The sequence below is a fragment of the Cyprinodon tularosa genome, unplaced genomic scaffold, assembly GCF_016077235.1.
Source record: "Cyprinodon tularosa strain WSP-4 unplaced genomic scaffold, ASM1607723v1 ctg248, whole genome shotgun sequence".
NCBI lineage: Eukaryota > Metazoa > Chordata > Actinopteri > Cyprinodontiformes > Cyprinodontidae > Cyprinodon > Cyprinodon tularosa.
This window is the reverse complement of record NW_024038921.1, coordinates 773225-790000: the sequence shown is the minus strand read 5'-3', so window position 1 is coordinate 790000 and position 16776 is coordinate 773225. Positions and strand designations below refer to the sequence as shown.

Genomic DNA, 16776 nt, shown 5'->3' with positions numbered 1-16776 from the left:
ACTAGCCCCCGCGCCCCACAAGACGCACCCCATAGCCCCCCACTACACTAAGTGATGGAGCCGATCAAGGGAGCCCAGAGAGATCGGTCTGATGGGGATGCAGATGCTGTCTCAAGATTAATATGATCCAACAACAGATCTCTGTACTGATTGATGTTGAGTTTATCCTTACTCTTCCAATTCATGAGGATAGTTTTCTTTGCGATACATAATGCAGTGAATGCCAAGCAAACCGATTTTTTTCCCATAGAGCTTCCCTCAAAGTCACCCAGCAAGCAAACTGAAGGGGAAATTAGGATTTTACAACCCAGGCACAGTGATAGATCCTTACATACCTGTACCCAGAATCTCTGAACCGGCGTGCATAACCATAGCGCGTGAAAATAATTATCAAGTCGATTGCCTGTGCACTGTGGACAGATGTTAGATTGCGCAAAACCCATCTTGAATAATCTTTGACCTGTATAGTGCACTCTGTGGAGGATTTTGTATTGTATTAATTGTAAATTGGGGTTTCTGGTCATGTTAAAAGTTCTTAGACATATCTGAGCCCAGATGTTTTGTTCAAAGCTGACTGATAAATCCTCCTCCCATTTAGTAATAGGAAGAGATATTGTATCATCCAGTTTAGTCAGTGTCCTGTATAACTTAGACAGTAGTTTGGGGGGGGTTAACTCTAGAAACTCTGATATTTTAGTTGGAATTATTAAACCTCCATCAATATGCTTAAATTTATTTCTAATTATAGCTTTGATTTGCTCATATTCTAAGAATTTATTTTTGTTAATGCCATATTGCAAATTTAATCTAGCGAATGTGATAAACTCCGTACCTTCAAACAAATGATCCAGATATGTAATACCTTTATTCTTCCAGTACGGAAAGTTTATCACATTATTGTTTTGTAGAATGTCAGGGTTATTCCAGATGGGTGTACGACTGCACGGGATAAGTGATGAGTTCGTTATTTTTAGGGAAGGCTTTTTAACAGCTAAAGCAGCCTTGCCACACATACAGGGTGAAAAATATTACATAGGTCAGGAGGGAGGGACAAGCCTGGCCTACTTAACCACATCGAGGGGCAGAGATGGTGTGTGGGGGAGTTGACAGAAACGAGGAAGAAAAACTGACAAAAAATGTGAAGAAGAGACGACTGAGCAAGGGGGAAAAGAGAGCGAGGGATAGGGATGTTATCAGGAAGTATTTAGGCCACGTCTAAAATTTTCTTACATAAAGATCTGCCTTTCCAGGTTAAATGTAAGGCTGAACAACATTGAAAACTCCTAACAGCTGTTTTCTTTCTGCATGTTTTAGAAATACTTTGCCTCTTATTTAATTGAAATTAAATTGGGGCACCAGAACTATGGGGCAACCAAACAAGCTGGTCTAATAACCTATTGGACCAAAGTACCTTGAGAGAAACAATGCTATTAATCCTAACCCACACTTCAAAGGAGACTCACAGCCCTGCCCTCCAGCACTAGGCTGCAGGCCTGCTGCACGTACGCATTCGGACAAATTTCAGGGACAAGGAAATAGGCACTGTGGGGAGAGAGAGCAAAACCGCCAGTCAAGACAAGGCCATCGAGTAATAAACAACCCGATGATAGGTAGAAACATCGAGATGGGATTAGCTGCAGCGCTGACAGTCCAGCCAGAGTTTACAAGTCCAAGCATGCCTGTGGAGGGAAAGGCAGGAAGGGGAGGGCGGTGAGGGTTAGTTATGTCTATAAAGCTCACGGGCCAGCATAACATACAGTCAATATGACTATAGGGAACTCAGAGGAGAAATCATCCTTAACCATTACATAACTGGCACAGACACATAAAAACCTTGTACAGTTAAAGCACAAACTGGCAGGAGACGGCATGCACCAGTACGCCCACTGACTTTTGCACTCACAAAAAAAAAATAAAAAAAAAATGGGTCAGCTTTCTCTGGAAATTAGAACATGCCAATTTTGAAAAGGACACACCTACAATTTAAAAAAAACGCCCTAAAGCGCAGTTTTCTCTCCAAGCTCTCCAAACTCAGCAGTATCTTACGTAATCAAACTTGCTTTTCACACTATGATAGGCTCCTCTGGTGAAATGCCAGTTTACAGGTGTCTAAATCTGTTTGAGTGTGCAGAAAGTCGCCAGGAGGGTTATATCATCTTTATCAGATATATTATGTGTCATGATTCTTTTCCTCATTTTAAATTGGCACGTCATATGAAATAGTTGAAATATTTTCATATTCACCTGCAGCACAGCAGTCTCACATTCTTTGCTTTTTCAAAACCCAGGCTGTTTTCAAGAACTGCACTTTAGTCAGCCCAGTGCGTCACCGAAACAAAGACGAAGCCACAGCAAAGACAAACGAAAAAACAAACAAAAAATAAATAAAAAAAAACACACACCTCACTTTCATTTTTTGATTTCTTCAGAAATGTTTTGACAATGAATCAGAAGTGAAAACGTGAAACTTTCACATCTAACCACCTCACTGCCTCTGTAGTTTCTACGTTGGCCCTGAGAAGCTCATCCAAAAAACAAAATCTGTGCCACCGTTTCAACACACCCCTCTGCATGTTTTGGTAGCGCCGAAAACACATAAAAAGGTGAGGACGAAAGTGGAGGGAGATGAGGTGGATGCAGAAGGGTGGCGTGCATCTCAGGGGTAGTGATGGGTAAACACAGAGCCTGTCTGTAACTATGAGACGGAGAGGAGCAGGGCCAGGAGGGGGCGGACAGTGCTGAAAAACAAGGTCATAGCGCTTTCCCTTCTCTCCTTCCGTTCCGCCACTTGGCATCAACAAAAGGATGTTATGTAACAGCTATTTATACTTTCGCTCCTCTTTTCCTCTCACGTCAGCTAGTGCCACATGTAGACCAAATGGAGCTTCTGGCTAGCTCTCCTTTACCCCTCCTCAAGACTTTTTCCTCCTTTCTTTAATTCTTCTATTGTTTTCCTCCCACAAGCTATTCCAGACTGACGGGATTTTTAATTTTAACATGACCAGGCTTCATTTTTCCCCTCTTCAAAGCAGCTCTGCCGGGAAAAGAGAGCAACATGCCGCATAGTTAGATGACAGATGGCCAATGAGTGAAATGTCACAAGTCACCATGTCACAACAAAATTACACTTGCGTGTGATTTGTCATAGCTCTTTGCAGCGAACTGGAGACAGAGGTGGAAAATAGAAGACAGGAGAAGAAGGACAAGCACAACATATAGTGAAGGGACCCTAGAATACAATTAGTATCTTAATATCCTTAAAAGCGTTTTTTTTTTTTTTATCAAATATGCTGCAAAATTCTTATTTATTAAGTGCTTAAAATGCTTGACTTGGTTACTTTTGGACAATAAACATACATACATAAATAAAATTCCAGCACCAAATTATTGAGATGTCATGTCATGGGTAAGTTCACCGTGCTGAAAGCCTGACCACCAAAGAATCCAAATTAGGAAAGCTACATTTTGAGGGAAAATAAAATAAACAATTGCATGTGCAGTAAGTAGGCATGTTGCATGTAATCTACAAAAACCACATAAGACATTCAAATAGGTTTTGTTCTAATACATTCAAATGAGCAGATTGGCCTTGAAAAGATGTATTTCTAAGCCATGTATATCAACAATAATATTATTATTGTAATTTATATATGTATCTGAAATAGCTGTAAACAAAAGAAAAAAAGAAATATAATTTAAATATAAAATATTTTAAAAAACAACCGCAAAACATTGAAAATTGTCTTTCTCCTTTTTCCCTCCACTCACTTTGCACTTTACATAAAGATGCCATTTGACTCTGCAAAGAAGTTTGTTTTCCATCCATTTTCCATCACGCTTTATCAAAAAACTACAACAGGTTTATCATTGGGCCTTTAAACAAGAAAATGACAGAAAACAAACTGTGGCCAGAAAGAAATACATTGTCTTTTTTTTTTTTTATCTTAGCTCTAAATAGACATGAAATCCATTACTTTATTTAGGAACAGCAAAGAACTTTTTAATGAAATGTAACAAGCCCAAAACAGCTGCATTCTACTGATGTGTCATTGCCTTGAATATAGCTTAATGCACCTTGCCATCAACATGGGAATATCCTAAATGCACACTACACTTTTCAAATTTTTTGTTTCTTTTTTCTAAATTTTGTAAAATTGAAATACTTTTCCTGACTCTACTTTATGGAGTACTTTTTAACAAAGATCAAAGTATTGATGTCTATGGTTGTTGAAGAGACTAAAACTTTTGGCTTCAATTTTCATGGCATAATAAAAGAAGATTGAAAGATTCTTCCACAGCGACTGCCTCAATGTTCAATGAAGATCTGTTTCTGTTTTTACTGCAACAAAGTTTAACATCAAGGTTCTTCACTTTTCCTGACAAAGTTTAAGTCAGATTCTCCAAACTCTCAAAGCTTGAATGCAGTTTAATCCCACGTTTATGATAGGAATTTCCTAAACACCTTTTTTTGTTCCAAATCCTGTTGTTAATCTTCTCCAGATTAATTTAATGAACAGTCATTTTCAGGTGGCGTTTTTTTTTTTGTTACCTGAATTGCTTATCTTTTCTCTTTGTTTTGTTCTGCAGCTCTAACCTTGTAAAAGGTAAGAGCTTAAAAACTTTTACTCAATATAAAAAACAAAAAACAATAATCTTGAATTTTCTCACAGGGTAATCTTTGATTCTAAAGTTAATAAAAAATTTTAAGGGCAGATTTTTCAAATACAATGATTCCAATTTCTATGTTGCTCACTTCTTTTGTACTTGGCTTACAGTATGCTTTTAGGGTATTTATGCATTTGCTTTACATTGCAGTATGAAGTATGCAAACTTTTGAAGCATTAATGCTAGTGTTATACATAGTCAGGCTATTTTGGTGCACTATGTCGGGCAAGAGTAAATAGTTAACGATGTTACATGAGAATGAGATATGCGACACCCAACAGGTGTTCTAGAAGTAACAGTGAATAAAGACAGTGAAGAGAAACTATAACCTATAACTGGCTTGGCTTCTATTCACACTGTTGGCCATTTTAAGGAAAATATCCAGAATTATATGACGGGAAAATGTTTCCAGTGGAATATCTTACTTTCCCTGCAGGAACTTTTTCCAGCAATTGGGCATCTCAACAAGAACAAATACAGATCGAAGAGCCTTAGGACGGCTCCAGTTTTTCCTCAATCCCACCTCTGTGTTTCCTCAGCCATCGCTCCCCACTGCCCCAGTTTCAGAGGCTCAGCGTGACCCAGTTTGGGCGGCAGGAGAATGTAAAGGGAGCGAGGCAGGAATGTTTTGAAGGCTGAGACATTCCTCATTGTTCATTCACAGTGCCTTATCTAACACAGACAGATCACGTGACGCTGCTCTGCAGCAGCCGTGGGAAGCCGATGCATTATCTCTGCCTTAGTGGCTTCCTTGCTGTAATCTGATTATGCACGGCCCCCGCTTACACAACAGCACACAGACTGACCGACAAATACGGACAGACTGAGAGATAAAACGATTTTAAAAAGAAAGACAACAAAGACCTGCAGAGAGAAAGTCTGTAGGGTCTTGGTTAAATCAATGAGGGGGGAAATATCTAAGTTAATTTCGGAGCATGATTATTCTTATTATTTACAGACCAGAAAAATCATTAACAGAGGCCCTGATTTTTAGACTATAAAATTAGATACAGAAATGGATATGGTGGATATGTATATGTGTGACTGCAATGACATACTGATGCCCATGTATTCCATTCTCTTAATTTGAAAAGATAAACAAAACAGAAAACAAAGTGAAAACTATTTGCAACTGACTAACCTTAAAGATTCACGCATGTTTTAATACACATGGAAAAAATAGCTGACAGAGTCCAGATTTTTGCGACTGACCTGGATGGTTGTGTTTCCTCCTTCCAGCAATGCAATGGCCAAGTGGATGCTTTCTTGGAAGACTCTGTCACTAGTAGTGTTCATAATTAGATCAATAACAAGATCAGAAGCTCCTTCTTTGTCCAAATGACACTGAACTTCAGCCAGGGTCATCTCCGCCCGACTGAGGCCGCCTGAGCCCCCTAAAGCTGCAAGACCAGAGCAGGTTTACAAGTCAAACCGGGGATGCACATTTTATTAGACGTAGACAAACTTTGTTGTCATTTTGTATAAAGTGTGTATACAAATCAAAATGTATTTCATAAAGCTTTCCGACAGTGAATGAGCAGCTTAGCAGTAAAAAAAGAACATTTCCGTTCTTAAAGTGCAGCAGTGATCAAAATCTAAACAGTGTGGGAGAGACATGGTACAAAAAAGCATTGATGTGGAAAGTTCAGAGAAGTGCAAGAATAAATAAATAGAGATGGTGCAAAATGCAGTAAAACACTGAGTTGAGTTCTATTTTGAAGATTCACCATGTAGTACAAGAATGATGTTATCAGTTTGATGCAGAATCTCGATTTGTGACTTATTTAAAGTTTTTCCAACATTAATAGTTTTTAGTAATTTGTTTATTGTTTATTCCACCACGTATCCCTATTTGATAAAAAAAAACAGCTTTAAAATCTCTATTATTATTGAAGTATATGCTTACACTCTAAATATAACAAAATAGCTTACTTATTCATTTTAAGTTTAACCAAATCTCCTTTTCTAGACTTAATTGCTCCCAAAAACAACCTCTCTAATATAAATGTGACTGAACCTTGTTTTTTTTATATATTTATTCATGTTTATACTACTCTTTTTTTTTATTATTATTAATCAGACTCTATAAAAAATGTTCACTACAAATCAATTCATTACTGTTAAGGTTGGGTACACTTATATCTGGTGGAACACAGGCTAATGTATCTCAGTAATTCTTCAAATCTCAAATATTCTGTATTAATATTTAGCAAAACACCTTTGATGTCCTACAATCACAAATGCAAACAAAGGAGGTTGCAAAAAGCTAATGGGATTTTAAAAAGAAAAGTGTTTTTGTCAGATGTGAATGAAGATGCATCTTTTTGCTAACAACTACTCTAGATGGGACTAGTGCAAAAGAAACAAAAGGAATATGTCAAAAAATACTTTGTTCCCACTTTAATGTTTGTTGGAGGACATTGGCTGCAGAGTTCTTTTCTTTCCTACAGGTTTCCTGGGATACTTGTTAGTGATGCATGATGAGTTCTTCCAAATATTGTAATACTTTGGTGCACTTTAGAGGCAACAATGGGGTCTGTGCCCTGATATCGGAAGGTTATCGGTTCAAGCTCTGGCTTTGAGTCTCATTGTGTCCTTTGGCAAGACACTTCACCTGCATTGCCCACTGATAGTGGTCAGAGGGCCCAGTGGTTGCCAATGTACGGCAGCTTCGCTTCTGTCATTGTAGCTGTGGCTAAAATGTAGTTTGCCACCATCAGTGTATGAATTAATGACTGATTTTACTGTAAAGCGCTTTGGTCAAGTCCTCTGACGTGAAAAAGCAATGTATAATTACAGGCCATTTAACATTTTATCAAAAAACTACAACAGGTTTATCATTGGGCCTTTAAACAAGACAATGACAGAAAACAAACTGTGGCCAGAAAGAAATACACTGTCTTTTTTTTTTTATCTTAGCTCTAAATAGACATGAAATCCATTACTTTATTTAGGAACAGCAAAGAACTTTTTAATGAAATGTAACAAGCCCAAAACAGCTGCATTCTACTGATGTGTCATTGCATCAAGGTTTTCCCACATATTTCTGCCCCCTCTGGATCCCCAACTTCAGGCTGCATATCAAATTCCTTTCCTGGCTCTTGTTTCTACAACAGGTGCATACACTGTTTCCACAGGAAGCACCAGCCCGTCTCTTAGCAACAAAAAGAAGTTCATCATGAGTGAAAAGGGCATGCTTTCTGTGGTCTGTTGGGTGAGCATGAGGAAGAAAATAGGAAGGAAGAGAATACGATCAAGGAAACTGTGTATTCAGACTTATTACAAATGGCTGACAAAAGTAAAAAAAATAAGAATGTGAATGAATTATAGGCTAGACACACATTGTTCTGATCTGATGATGCTAAAGTAGTAAAAAAAAAAAACATAACAATGATATGACGAAAATACAATATAAATGTTAGAGATCAGCCAATGGCCCAAATAGTCATGGTACATTGCCTAAGTATTTTGACTCCAGATAGTAAAACATTGACCTCTTTATCATGTATTGATAAGACTCTTGTGGTCTGGGTGCTCAAAGGGCAGAACAGGGCCAGACAGATACTGCCACATTCACTTAATGCAAAGCAAAAGCTTCACATAGGCTTTGCCACCTAATATCTAACATCATTTCTGGCAGGAAAATGCCCTCCAAGGGTTTCAAAAGGCTTTGGTCAATGCTTGATATACGCTTTAAGCCAAATAGAATTGTTGAAGCAGTTGTTCTCACTGCCTTTTTGCTGCAAAATGAGAAAAAAAGCACACAAAAAAAATAAGAAGAACATTTGTGTTTAGGCCTGAAAATACACATAAAGGTCACCTGATTGGCTTCTGCCCGGTCCTACCGGACTGAGGGGGCCATTGCCAAATGACGTCAGGCTGTCCCTCCGCCCACCGCTCCTGTGGAAGTTTCCATAGTAACGGCTCACCAGAATCCGTCTGAGCGCCTCGCCCTGATTAGTGGAAAAGAGAGGGCAGGATGTAATGATGTGACGTCAGTGAAAGCGAGAGATGGGAGATTATATAACAGTCCACAAAAAAAAAAACTATTAAGAAGCAATCTTAGAAACTCCAGCAACAGGTTTGCAGCCTGTGATCTCCGAGGAACACAGGTTAAGGTAATGCTTGGTGTTTCTAACAAGTGCTACCAGATTTAGTTAATGGTTTCTTTAATAAAACAGCAGAATTAACAACACCTGCTCCTTTCAATTTAAGCTGGAAAGAGCCTTGTCATAACCTGACTCTACATTATTAGTTTTCAATAGAAATGATTGCAAATATACTAATCTTTCCAAAAACCTGCCATGTTCAGCATCAAGTTTATATCATGCGCCTCTGACGCAAGTCTTGTCTGTTACAGAAACAGTGTTTTTATTTAATGACAATGGGAGGTCCTGCTTTTTTGTTGATTTTTTTTTTTTTGCTCAGGCAGACTCGAGGGCAACCCTCCTACACCGTGACTCATCTGCTGTAAAACAGTCAGCGGCACGACTCTGCCGTTGGCATGGCAACACTAGCCCATCGTTACATGAAAGACCTCCCATGGGATAAAGAGAAGGAAATGAAAGAAGCCTGCGAATTGTGTGTTTGTTTGCAATTATGTGCAAATTATCGTGAGCTGTGGGTGGTCCTTGAAAGACGGCAGCGAAATTATATAAATCCTGCCGCCGGCGTCATGCTCTGGGGGTCACGATTGCTTTTTGTAGGTGGTTCAAAGTACTCATCTTTCATTGGCTATTCAGCAGTATGAATCTGCATATATATTTTCTGCTGTGCTTTTAAAACTTTTTTCGTTTAGTTTTACTTTACATGGACATAAAAGTTGATTTAAAAAAAAGTGTGCACACCCTTGTTTAAAAGGCCAGGTTTTAGTAACATGAAAATAGGGACAACAAATCAATAACGAACCTTTCCCATCATTTTAGTGATATTAATGAAGGCTTAAGTTTATGCCTTTTATCATATTAGAATTAGCATTCTTTGGCCATAGCTTCCCTCGCAAAACATAAAACCGCAACAAAAGGCTTCACTTAGCTCGCTCTAGGACTTACTGAATCAGGAATATAGATAGCAATATAAAGACAAATCGTACAGCTATGACTTTTTAAAATATGTGGTGCAGAAGGATGGTGGGTGCTGTGAGACGATGATAGTTAATTCAAGGTAGTTCTGTTGTTTCAATACACCTCACCTTGTTTCGTTTCTTGTCAGAATTTATTCTGAGTTCTGGTTTTATCTTAAATCATGTATGATCTACAAGCCTTCCCAGCAAGGTGTTGAGATCAGCCATAATGCATTAACAATCCTGTCTTGCCAAGCAAGGCATTCACACTTGTATAAAGGAAAGCAGGCTTTGGTGGTCAACGGACTGATGTTATGATGTTGTAAGGTTAACAGGATGAAAAATGTAAAGAAATGTCTCAAAAGCCTCAAGTCAAGATATTCGTCATGCCGACAAATTTCTACCCAAGGTGACTGAATATTGAAATTAAAACAATAGTATTAGTTTAGCTGGTTTTATCATTATTACTGCTATTATCCTTCAAAATGTGTTTGTTTTTACAATTTTGAAATTTAAAAACTGAAATTATTGAAACCAATTAACAACAACTCAATTCTTATAATAAACCGACAAGAGGATATAGGTGCCTAAGTTCAAACAAATGCATCATAAAACAGACCAGGAGGAAAAGAGGCCCCTATTTGTCCATCTGCTTAAAAAATGGCAGCAAAGCAATTCTTATTCACCGAGACATTTGGGGTCAGTAAATGGTCTTGATTAGCCTGGGTGCCATTCCGAACTTAGTCCCGCCCACAAGGTTTGAGGTCGGGAAGTTCGGTCTGGCTCTGCTCCATAGTAGCGCGAGTATGATCGCCCACCCTCTGACGATCCAATCAAATTGTCAGGGCGGGCTTTATACGATGATGGACAGATAATCAACAGTAACGTAATCAACCACGTCACCAAAGCGTGCTTGGGTGACAACAACAATGGCTGCCGCCGGAGAATTGAGGTGAGTAGATTCTGCTATTAGGTCTGTTCTAGAAGATATCGACAGCAAATGAATTTTAAAAGAGGAACAGAGAAACGCGATCAAGGCTCATGTTCTTATTCTAGGCGTGCAACGGCACGCTTTGATTTTTGCTGACAACAACTATGCATCGCTTAACATACGTCACGCACTCCATTGCTCTTATTGGTTGTAGGTCTATCCAATTGAGTGCAGAGGCATTTTTTTCTTGGTTCATTCGAAACACGCCCAATAATCACAGCTCTATGGAGCAGTATCAGACTCATATTCTGACTAGAATTGAGTACGACTACGTCAGGCTAGGTCTTGATACCAAAACCATGATATTTTATTTGCAATGAAGAGAGTAGGAAACTATTCTCGCTGCAAAGTTACATGTTCACATTAATGTTATTTAAGTCAGAATAAAAACACAAATGTATTATTTTTTTACCTCCATTTGTTTAATAAGACAACTAACTAAATCTTAATAGTATTAATGATGTTAGTTAAGCGGCAATGCTGGTGTGAGTACCTACCCTTCTCTGGTCTGCCAACAGTTTCGCAGGCACGTTCTGATCCAGCTTCTGTATGCAGTGAGTAGTTCAAGCATTGTAACACAAATACAGAGTTAATATTCATGCAGTACAGACAGAGAATTTTTCAGAATAATTATCACATCAGCATACCTATCAGCTGTAACAAGTTGCCATGCAAAGGTCTGCTCAGTACGCATTGCCATGCTTTTACAGCTAGGTCAGAAACCAGGAAAGTAGCAAAGATTTGCAACTTAGACAGGTAAGGTCTTTTTTTATATGAAGCATGCCCAAATTAGTTCAAACAAAAGAGGTCATCACAAAACGGTTAACCACATTGTTAGTTTGTTGAAATAAAGCTGATTTTTTTCTACCTAAAATTGTAATTCATACAGTGTTGTAGAGGGTCAAAGGTTAATATGTTAATAAGTAGCAGATAAAAATGGAAATGGGATGAAGTCTAAGCTGTTATTGAGGAAAGTCTCAACTCCTAAACCTTAGATTCACATACTTTAATTTTCTTCATTAGTTTCCTCATTTCTCGTTTCTGAACTAATCTTAAATCTAAAATAAAAATAATGCAGGTGATTAGTGAGTAATTTGTTGGGAGTTGCAGGGAAGTTTGCTGCCATTCGGCTGGCGTTTGACTGGAAAGTGCCATTTAGAATGGCTGCTACTGTAATAGAGCTATAGACTAGTTGTTTCAATATTTCTATAATATCTGCGCAGTAATGACTCAAATAGCTGAACTCATTTTAGAGAACATTTCCTAAACCAAGCAGATGCTTTGTGAACTTGAGCATGAGCTTCCTGCCTTTACCGTTTTCATTAAAGCATATTTAAAGACAGTAGTAGGAATCTGCCAATTTTCCTAAATGCCAGACTCATCTTTTACAGCTCAACAATAAAGCACCAACCGAGCAGAAACTGAAATCACACGTCAACAGTCAGTTAAGGTCAAACACGAGAAATCAAAAAGGTGAGAAGTTTTCACTACGAGTCAAGTTCCAGAGAACATGCTCAAAAAAAAAGAAAAAAAAAATCACATTTCAAATGCATCAAATATAGAGAAGTGTTGTTTTCCCTTTTTCACTTTCCTCACAAGTGAAGCAAAAGAATAGTAACTCAGATTGAATATCATCTTAGCATATGCATACATTTATATTCACTGTGCACCCACTAAGGGATCATGACATTAGATGCAGAGGGTGTTGCATATGTTATGTAAAAGTCTGCATTATGGGGGCAGGAGAGGTGAGTGCAGAGGCAACCGGTGAAGGGGTTAGAGTTATATAATCCCTTTAAAAGAAACCAGGCCACTAAACCAATGACACAGAGCCACTAACGAGGGCCATCTGTCATCAAAAACACAGGATTATCACCTATACAAGACAAAAAAGGGGAGCAAGATAGTCACGGATTTTCTTGTTCTGACTTGGTGGGGTTTAGTATTTAGAACAGAGTTTATGCCCTAAAAATGTTACTACACACAAAGGGAATTGCAAACAAAAATAAAGCAAACCACGCAAGACCTAAATAAAAAAAAAATCCAGTTTGCCAGCCACTACTACGGCAACTTACAAATACAAAATTGGTAATTGATTAAAAAAAATCTAAAGGTTCTCCAGTTACTCTTTCAGACAACTCCCCTGATGTGGCATTTGGTCAAATTAAAACATATTATCTTTCTGATAAGTCAAAGAATCTTCAAGGCATCTAATGTAAGCAGTGCCATCAGAATCGGGAATTCTTACTTCTTTAGATTTTTGGATGATTAAAAAAAAACAACAAATATACAACAGGTCTATGAACATTGGGCGGATAATACAAGCAGTCTGACATATATAGACTGTTTGCTCTAGTTTTGTAGCAGCCATAAGCTTTCTGGTATTTTGGAATTGTTGAAAACATGGCTCAACAGGTTTTTTTTGTAAGTTAGTAGGCTAGAAAGAAACCACAGATAATTTTTTTAGCACCTCGACAATTTTTTGCTCTTTTGCATACATCTTTGAGGGGATACTTTCTCCCTCCCTAATTATTGTATTCATATTCATGACATTATTTTCCAGGTTGTTATCAGCTTAATAAGCATTTGCATCCATGCTGTTATTTGCAGAGTCTAGATTAGCTCATGTGCTAAAGGTCAGGGGTTTTCAGTCACTTCAATGTTGCACACTGCATTAAATTTAATGTAAGCATACCGTTTTCTTAACTGCAAAGTGTTTCTTTTTTTAGATAAAGGCATTTCCTTAACTGTAGAGTCAATTACAATTTCTTTTTTTTATATATATATATATATATTTATTTATTTTTTATTCCAATTTCTTAATCTTGATTCAGGTTTTCAATAGATTTGTAAATTTTTTTATATACTTCTTTTGTGATGTGTAAATCTGCATTCATTTACATTTTTAATTTTGCTACACCTGAATTTCCTGATAATAAAGGATCTTTCTATTCAACTCTATTCTATTAGGCTTATATTTTTTGATAAAGCACCAACAGTGCTACAATTATTCAAATGTGATGAAAAAAAGGGTTATTTAAAAAATAATATAATTTAATATCACTAAAGATGTTTTCACAATCGCATTATTTTAAAACTTATACCTCATTAACATCCTGTTATTCTGTGTTTATGAAACCAGACCTGTTTTCAGGGCTGCAACAATGTGATGTGATGCTCATTTAAAAAAAAACGAGAGAAGATTTTTGTTGGTTTGCATGCGTGGGTGAGGGTGCAAAAGATAGTGATGAAGATGTAAAAATAATTTAGGGAAAACACAGAACATGTGCAAATTGATGTTGTTGAAGGTTTTACAAAAAAAAAACAACTTCTAAATTCACAGTGCTACAGACTTTTGTTAAACCAAATTTAATACCAGATATTTACAAAGACTTAAAATCAGTTTTCATCCTAAAAATATGTGAGTTTATGTTCCTACTTTCTTTCAATCCAAATGTCCAAGTCTGATCTCTTAAACTCAAAGCCTTGTCTTGATAGTATAAAGGCTTAATGTGGTGTTTAATCTCACACATACAGTGAAAAAAAATAAAATTGTCCAGAGAGCTGTTCTAAACGAAATTTGGTTTTTACACTTGTGTAGACAAAATGACAAATAAATCTGTCTAAGTCTAAATTATTGAAAAATTTACTTACTACCGTTAAGGCATATAAAAATCAGAACAATATGTGGGTCGTCCAACAGATATCTTGGCTGATGTCTTTTGATCTTGTTGTGTATTAATCTGCACCAATGATTGGAATAAAATATAGTTTAAAGTTGTTTTCACAAATACTTTTGTAAAACAGACATTCAAGGCCAAGATGAGAAAAGCAGAGCAGTGTGTGTGTGTAACTCTGCACCTGGCCCTGGAAGTTTGGGATCTGCAGGAGAATGCAGGGTACAGGCTCTTTAGTGATAAGAAGCATACTCATTAAAAATGAGTTATTTGACATATCAAGGTTGCCCAGTTCAGATAAGCTTAGCCAAGCTAATTGTGATGGATAGAGTTGTCATCTTCAAAATGCACTGTGCAGTACTGGTCCTAGAAAGGGTGATGTTTTATTGGAACAAGGAACGCACAGGTGCCACCTGGGTCAGGCTGACCTGGCTTGTAATATTATGGTCCTAAATCACATGGGAAGAGAGGCTTAGTTTTGACATATTGTTGATTAAATTGTCATAAGTTTCTGATTTAATGTCACTAAATGTCAACATGATTTGCAAAGAAATGTCACAATAACCTGTAACGAAGACTGTTGATTAAATATATAAAAAATATGCTTTGAAAGGGGTTTTCCACTGATAAGATAAAAATAATTGGTTTTACCCGAAGAAAAACACCTGGAATGATGTCAACAAAAGGAGGGGCTTGGGGGAGGAGCCCCAAGCCCAGTGAAATGTATAAAAGAGGGCTGTTTTCACCATTTGTTCAGTTGTTGTTGCTGATGCTCACCGGTGACCAGCTCCGTGTGGATGTGTTGTAATAAACACCCTGGACGTGGACTCAGCTGCCTCTGCCTGATTTTTGGATCTTTGTTTGAGACTTTTTCTGCTTTTTAAGAACTTTGAATTTTTATAAAACCTAGCTTCAATTTTAAGTCGTTAAGAAGAGTTAAAAGACGACAAATTGGCGAGCCAGCCAGGAGAAAAGCAAAAAGGGGACGTCGGACGATCTGCAGGCACCAGCTGGAAGGCGTGGAACCCCAAGGGCCCATAATTCACCAATTGAAGGTGAGTCAATTCGTTATAATTTTCTAAATTAGTGGGGAACCAGCCTCCGGCGACTGCTTGTGGGTGTCAGGCGTCACAAAGCTCTTCTAAAAGAACCTAGTTTTCCAAATTTAATAAAGTAATTTCCAAATTTGATAAGAATTTATATGAGAATATATATAAAGGCAGACTAAGCTGAGGAAGGGTCCAGGTACGTATGAATGTGAATGCATGATTTAAGTGTTATTAATGTTTGTGTTATTCTGTATTTGAACTGTTCTGTGTTTAAATTATTTTGTAAATAAGTTAAGCTTAGCACGTGATGTTCTGAGCGGATGATTGGTAAAGGGACAGATTGGTCAAAGCGTTTGACATAGTCTGTGGAAGCCATAAATCCGGAACCAATAGTGTACGCGTGTTACGTGAGGGTATCGTGACTAAGGTAGTCAGTGTGCTCCACGAGACGGCTTAAGTAGTATTAGGTATTGGAATAAAGGTATTGAGAGGCTAAGTGATAGCCAGAATATTACCGATTAAGCGATAATCGGAGAATAGTACCGCTCGACCATCCGGAGGACGTCTATGCATTTCCAGTTATCTGGGTGCATCCGGGGCAGCAGGGAAAAACGTATATGCCACTGTAGGAAACAGTGAGGAAAAGAAGATGTGCACTGTAAATATATAATCATTTGTTTTGTGTGTCTTTGTTAGTGTGTCGAGTGAAAGAGTTAAGTAACTAAGAGGGAGTAAGGGGTGGATGATATTAATTAATAGATACAAATTATAATATTGATAAAGCTTAAAGATATAATAATAAATTAATAGAAGTAATTATTACAGAATATAGTTAAAAAGAATAACCTGAAAGTTAATAAGGATTGGAAAACAGAATTGGTAACTGAAAAACACAGAGTTATGAGAATGAAATAAATTAACAAAGTTCCTAAATAAGATTGGAAAAAGCTGTAAGCATTATAAGATAAAGACATTATAAGCATATATTATTACAAACTATAGTTTACATAAAGTAAAATATATAAGGTATAAAATTAGTGAAAGTGCAAAATAACATTACAAAATTGTCTTATTAAAGATTTTATCTCAAAATTGAAGAGATCTACAATTGGAAAGCAAGTTAACTAGAAAAAGAGACTAAAAGAAAAATAAACACGATTTGTATTGGAGAGAGCGGAACCAGTTAAAATAAAATTAACTAAGGATTACAAAGGCTGGTGAATAAGCACGGACCCGGACGGTTGTGTGACTGCTGGTAGCCATGGGAACCAATATGAGCAAACAGTCTGACGGGCTGACGCCAGCCAAATTGGTAATAATGACACACCCATC

At 37.4% G+C, this 16776-nt stretch overlaps 1 protein-coding gene across 4 annotated transcripts in view; it reads right to left on the bottom strand.

The window, feature by feature from the left end:
* LOC119785392 (inositol 1,4,5-trisphosphate receptor type 1-like) overlaps positions 1 to 16776 on the bottom strand; it is a 144388-nt gene that overhangs the window by 39215 nt on the left and 88397 nt on the right. For 3 of the 4 annotated variants that reach the window (XM_038288022.1, XM_038288020.1, XM_038288021.1), the window contains 2 exons: positions 8486 to 8618; positions 5878 to 6065 (listed from right to left, as the gene is read on the bottom strand). In XM_038288022.1, coding sequence (XP_038143950.1) covers positions 5878 to 6065; positions 8486 to 8618 — 321 coding nt within the window. Of the gene's footprint in view, positions 1 to 5877; positions 6066 to 8485; positions 8619 to 11215; positions 11264 to 16776 lie in introns of all 4 variants that reach the window. The other variant, XM_038288019.1, reaches the window with a different exon arrangement.